We start from the raw sequence: 6,803 nt of genomic DNA, 5'->3' as shown, positions 1-6,803 counted from the left end.
GATGTAGAGGAGAACAATGTAACTCAAGAAGATGAACTTGCAACAGATACTTTAGTGCATGGAATATATGCAAGCCAACAAGTAGTTGATTAACCAAACAATTGTTGTGGCTCCATCGGAAGGATTTTCTCCATTGAGCATTTTCAAAGACAAATTCTGGGAAGAACTAGCCTATATAAAACTATTTTTTGGTAGCCCAAGACAATATAACATTCTTATTCATACATCGTACCAAGACATAACTTCTTGGGAACTAACAAATGTTGATCGACGTTTCGCACTATCAATAGACAACCTCTTTTTCAAGACAATGAAGATCTTAGTACATCAAGTGCTCTCATCTTCTTGGGTGCAAATGCATAAAGCACAAACAAAAGGGAAAACTCTACAAGTCAAGGATGCACTCTTGGATACAAACATAGAAAAACTTCTATAATCAAACATATGATTTCAAGATTTCACCCACTTAAGAACTTCCATTGAGTACAAGTACCATCTAAAGAAAAACATATTTGCAATGTTACGACAGCTTGGACCCCCATGTTTCTTCATCACTCTTTCAGCAGCAGCTGAAAAACTTTGGGTCCCTTTAATGAATGCTCTTAAAAAGCGCAATCCAACACAACAAAGTATAAATTTAAACACAAATATGAACCAACGTGATTTAATTAGATTAGATCTAGTGACAACAGCACAATATTATGTCCATAAATTCCAAGCTCTTAAAACTTTACTAAAAAAGGGCAATACTATGTACTAGGAAAGGTGAACGACTTCTTCTTCGTAACAGAATTTCGAAATAGAGGCAGTCAACATGATCATGGTCTACTTTGGATTGAAAATGCATCTACTTTCGGAATTTCATCAGCACGCAATATTGAAATCTTTGTCGATACCTATATCTCCACAAACATTGACATTCCCCTTTGAGAACAAACTCATGCAAACTCACAAACATCGAAAAACATGCTTCAAGAAGAAAAACAAATGCAGATTTGGATTTCCATGTTTACCAATGGAAAATACTAAAATCTTAGCACCACTACAGGAAGAAGTCAACCACAAAACCCAATCATTGCAATCTCTTAATACAAGAACTTTTGCTTCCCACTACGAAGACATAATTCATAACAAAAGCCGTTGACATGCAACAATTCTCTGTTTGCAAGAATTGCATTGCAAAGAAAACGAAAAAATAAAGTTTTCCGAATTCACATGCTTGCAAAACAATAATGGCTTTGGGATAGCAACTTGTTTTAAAAAAAACTTGACCTTGGAAAACGTTGAATACATAAACAACAAAAAATACGAGTGCATGCTAACAATATTTACAACTAACAACCTTTTTCGGTTCACAATCATTAATGTATATAAGCATCCTTCATCACCACATTCAACACTAATATCTATGTTGCAAATTCTTCTACACAAAATAGAACAGCAAATTCGAACAACTATGATAGGAGATTTCAAAATTAACTAGAATAATGCAAAATTAGTATATTTCTATCGCAAAAAAATTTCCCACAATTGATCCATCAATCTACAACTATTCAAGGATCAACTATTGACCACATGTGGACAAACAAAGCAAATGAAAACACACAATCAGGAACAAACTTCATTTATTAGCATTGCCTTAGGCGGCAATATAGGTACACTTTTGTTAAAAAAGTGTCCCACACACTTTGTTGCCACGTGGCCCCCTTCTATTTTGGTTCTTTCTCTCTCCCACACACACTTTCTTTTTTTAAGAACTCTCTCTCTCTCTCTCTCTCTCACACACACACACACACATACACACAGTTTGCAAATCATTCGAACTTTCCTATACACGGCTTCCATCACATGTGTTGCAAATTATTCATTTATTCATCTTGACAATTGTTTTCCTTTGAGAGAACCAACTTGAGGGAAGTGCTCACGAGTACTTATACTCACTTGTTGGTCTCTTATTTACACATATGTACCTTGACCTTAATGTAATTCACCTTGTTTCATAATTGCAGATTTTTGTGCTTGGTAACTTTGTTTCTAAGCTTCTGAGCTGTGCTTGTGGGTATGCTCGCTTGCCGTAACTTGGGCTCGTCGGTATGTTCTCATCGACTGATCAAAATCTACGTACGAGGCCGTCTTCCATTGATCAACCAAGTTTGGAGCGCTTGTGGAAAGAGCACTTCAAAGATCCTTCAAGATGGCGAGATAACAAATGCAACAATGTAAGCCAGGATTTTGCACGATTTAAACGATTTGACGATATCGGATCTCCAGAATTCCGGCAGAAAACACCCAAGAGAGCTCATCTGGAATGGATTACAGCGGCACAAAAAAACAAGCCACCCAGGACTATTGGTGAGGACAGCTTTCAAAGTGGCAGACATTGCTTTGGTGAAGGCAAACCTGAAAATGCAGACCACAATAAATATCTTCGGCTGGGTGAAGTTAAGAAAATTCATGCCCTTAGCGTGGAACGTTTACATCAGTTTCCCCCATTTGAGATAAACAACATGATACAGATGTATGTGAAAAGTGGGAGCATGACGGATGCACGCCGTGTATTTGACAACGTGCAGTATCACGATGCAGTGTCGTGGAACATTATGATCCTTGGGTATGCCAAGCAGGAAGAGGGCGAATTGGCTTTGGACTTATATGCACGGATGCTCCAGGAAGGTGTCCAACCGACTGCTCGAACCTTTGTTTATGCATTGAAGGCGTGCAGTAACCTGGCAGCACTGGAAGAGCGTAAGCAAGTTTTTTGTACGTTGGCGGAAATAGAATGCCTGAAGAAAGGTAGAATCATCCACTCCCAAGTAGTTAAGAGTGGCTTTGAGTCGGATGTATTTGCTGGAACCACCTTGTTAGATATGTACGTGAAATGTGGGAGCATGGAGGATGCATTGAGTGTTTTTGATGACTTGTCTCATCGTAATGTGGTTTCCTGGAACGCCATGCTTCTGGGTCATTGCAGGCGGGAACAGGGTGCAATGGCCTTGGAATTGTATCTGCGGATGCAACAGGAAGGTGTCACACCAAATGATCGGACCTATGTTGGTGCATTGAAGGCTTGCAGTAGCCTGGCAGCACTAGAAGATGGGAGGCAAGTCGATACCAAATTTGGGAAAATAGAGTTGCTGGAGATAGGTAGAATTATCCATTCCCAAGAAGTGAAGGCTGGCTTTGAGTCAAATGTGTTTGTTGGAAACACCTTGGTGGATATGTACATGAAATATGGGAGCATGGAGGATGCACAGTGTGTATTTGACGAATTGCCTTATCATGATGTGGTTTCCTGGAATGCCATGATCTTGGGGTATAGCAGGCAGGGAGAGGGTATGCTGGCTTTGAATTTGTTTGCACAAATGCAACAAGATGGCATAAGACCAGATGATCGATCTTTTGTCAGTGCATTGAAGGTTTGCAGTAGCCTGGCAGTACTGGAGGATGGGAAGCAAGTTGATGGGAACATTGGGAGATTACAATGCCTGGAGAAAGGTAGGGCCATCCACTCCCAAGTGGTAAAGAGTGGCTTTGACTCAGATATATTCTCTGGAACCAGCTTGGTGGATATGTATGCAAAATGTGGAAGCATGGAGGATGCCCGCCTTGTCTTTGATGAATTACCTTATCGGAATCTGGTTTCCTGGAATGCTATGCTCCTGGGTTATAGTAAGCAGGAAGAGAATGCATGCGCCTTGGATTTGTATGCACATATGCAAGATGAAGGTGTTGTACCTGATCACCGAACCTTTGTTGGTGCATTGAAGGCTTGTGGTAGCCTGGCGGCAGCACTGCAAGAGGGAGAGGTAGTTGATGGGAAGGTTGCTAAAATAAGATGCCTGGAGAAAGGTAGAACGATCCACTCCCAAGTAGTAAAGAGTGGCTGTGTGTCAGGAGTGTTCGTGGGAGGCGCCTTGGTTAATATGTACGTGAAATGTGGGGGCATGGATGATGCATGGTGTGTGTTTCATGCATTGCCTCATTCTGATGTGGTTGCTTGGAATGCCATGATCCTGGGGTATGCTGAGCAAAAGGCCTCTGTGCTGGCTTTGGAGTTTTATGTACAGATGAAACGTGAGAATGTCATACCAGATCATCGTACCTTTGCTGCTGCGTTGAAGGCTTGCAGCAGTAGCCTGGCAACACTGGAAGAGGGAAAACAAAGTGATGAGAATTTTGCAAAAATAGGATGCCTGGAGAAAGGTAGAGCCATCCATTCCCAAGCAGTGAGGAGTGGCTTTGAGTCGGAGATATTCGTGGGAACCACGTTGGTAGATATGTATACAAAATGTGGGCGCATGAAGGATGCACGGTGTGTCTTTGATGACTTGTCATGCTGTGATGTAGTTGCATGGACCACAATGATCTTGGGGTGTGCTGAGCAAGAAGATAGTGAGGAGGCTTTTAGACTGTATGCACAAATGCAAGAGGAAGGTGTGTCACCTGACAGCTGGACCTTTGTTGCTATCCTGAAAGCATGTGGCAGCTTGGCAGCCTTGGAACTTGGAAAGAAACTCCATTCTCAAATCAGCAGGGTTGGACTTGAGGCTGTCACTATTGTGGCAAGCTCTCTTATTGACATGTATGCTAAATGTGGTAGCATGGTTGATGCCCAAGAATTGTTTGATACGTTGCCCACAAGAGATGTTGTAACCTGGAGTTCCTTGATCACAGGATATGCTCGCCAGGGAGAGAGTGAACTTGTGCTCCGTTTGTTTAAGAGAATGATGCAGGAAGGAGTACAGCCAAATGGGGTTACATTTCTGACTGTTCTCTCCGTATGCAGTCATGTGGGTCTACTCAATAAGGGCCAGAAGTACTTTCAGGCCATGAGTAAGCTGTACGGCATTCTCCCAACTATTGAGCATTATACCTGCATGATTGGTTTGCTTGGTCGTGCAGGCCAATTGCAGGAGGCAGTGGCAATGGTGGAGAATATGCCTTTCCAATTTAATGTTGCTGTATGGTTGACCGTGTTAGGTTATTGCCAAATTTGGAAAAATGTAGAGGTTGCAAGGTATGCATTTGGAAATGCGGTGAGATTAGATCAAAGATATTCTGCAGCATATGTCTTGATGTCAAACATATATGCAGATGCGCATATGCAGGAGGAACATGATAAGATCCTGGCAATGAGAGAGGATGCTCAAGATGCCAGAACACTATTGGTGGACCAACCCCACATAGGTTTTGCTTCAGGATGTTTCCCATCCGCAGCTATAAATGTCTGCAATGTTTAGCAAAGGTCAGCTGACAAAGCTTCCTTTCACGGTGGGTTGAGCATAACTGTGCCCAGTCTGGGCTGTTTGCTTCGGTAAATATTTGCTGATGAAAAGGAAGGTGCATATCGAGAGACACACTGAGAGACATGCGTCCTGGAAAGTTTGGCAGGTGTGGTGGTTGTCACAAGGCCACTGCTCATATCAAAGAAGAAATGTGGGATATCATCTGCAAAGACATTCTACTTTCATATTTGCAATGGTTGTGAGTGTTCCCACCACAAAACCCATAGCCCATGGCATGGCTGGCCATTTGTCAGCCACCCAGACAGCCATGTAAGCAGCCTCCCGGCTCAGCACCCAGCCACAGCCACCAAGGACAGCAGCCCCATGGGCCAGATCTGCCACATGGGCAGCTGTACAGGCTGCCACATCAGCTTGGGAACCTCCAGCAGCAAGAGCAGGGATCTGGATCACTCAGATCCAGCCAACTGTCCACAGGCAGCCAACGGGTTGGCTGACAGGTGGCAATTGGCCATGTCAGCATGGGTGGCCCCAGCAGATTCAGTCCGCCCTGCAGATCTAGGGCAAGGTGGGCCTATAGAAACAGCAGCCCTCATTGGTTGACCGTGTTAAGTTATTGCCAAATGTGGAAATATGTCAGCATGGTTGGAAATGCGGTGACATTAGATCAAAGATATTCTGCAGCGTATGTCTTGATGTCAAACATATATGAGGATGCACATATCAGGAGGAACATGTTAAGATCCTGGCAATGAGAGAGAATGCTCAAGCATGGAAGAAGCCAGAACACAGTAGGTGGACCAAGTTCCAACCCCACATAAGCTTTGCTTCAAGGATGTCTTCCATCCAGCAATTTTTAGCAAAGGTCAGCTGACAGAAAGTGCCAAGTCTGGGCTGTTTGCTACGGTAAATATTTGCTGATGAGAAGGAAGGTGCACATCCAGAGACACATTGACAGGCATCCGTCCTGGAAAGTTTTGCAGGTGTGATGGTTGCCACAAGGCCACTGCTTATTTCAAAGAAGAAAGGTGGGATTTTATCTACAAAGACCGTGAGTGTTCTCGCCATTAAATGCATAACCCATGGCATGGCTAGCCATTTGTCAGCCACCCAGACAGCCATGTAAGCAGCCTCCGGCCTCAGCACCCAGCCACAGGCCACCAAGGACAGCATCTCATGGGCCAGATCTGCCACATGGGCGCTGTACAGGCTGCCACATCAGCTTGGGAACCTCCAACAGCAAGAGCAGAGATCTAGGTCACAAGCAGGCTTTAATGGCCTCAGATCCAGTCAACTGTTCACAGACAGCAAAACAGGTCGGCTGCCAGGTGGCAGTTTGCCATGTCAACGGCCAGCAGCATGTTTGACCCCAGCAGAATCCAGTCAGCCAGATCTAGGGCAGGGTGGGCCTTTTTAGCAGCAGCCCTCATTCAGCATCATCAGCCAGTGCAGCACTTCAGTCACCAGCCTCAGCAGCAAGCAGCCCTTTCTCAGCACTGCTGCAGCTACCATGTCCATATCCAGTGTTAATGTGGGATCAGTTCCCAGCCTTCAGCCCCA

At 44.0% G+C, this 6,803-nt stretch overlaps 1 protein-coding gene across 1 annotated transcript; it reads left to right on the top strand.

The window, feature by feature from the left end:
* Positions 1-2,650: 2,650 nt before the first annotated feature.
* Positions 2,651-5,781, top strand: LOC147884722 (pentatricopeptide repeat-containing protein At3g02330, mitochondrial-like). The gene is made up of 2 exons (XM_087397829.1): positions 2,651-3,072; positions 3,130-5,781. Exons 1-2 carry the CDS (start codon positions 2,661-2,663, stop codon positions 5,238-5,240), a joined length of 2,523 nt encoding a protein of 840 aa, XP_087253955.1. The 5' UTR covers positions 2,651-2,660; the 3' UTR covers positions 5,241-5,781.
* Positions 5,782-6,803: the final 1,022 nt, after the last annotated feature.

Source organism: Dipteris shenzhenensis, chromosome 26 (assembly GCF_047967505.1).
Source record: "Dipteris shenzhenensis isolate YYH24624 ecotype China chromosome 26, Dip_SZ_1.0, whole genome shotgun sequence".
Lineage (NCBI taxonomy): Eukaryota > Viridiplantae > Streptophyta > Polypodiopsida > Gleicheniales > Dipteridaceae > Dipteris > Dipteris shenzhenensis.
This window is presented reverse-complemented; position numbering and strand designations above follow the sequence as displayed.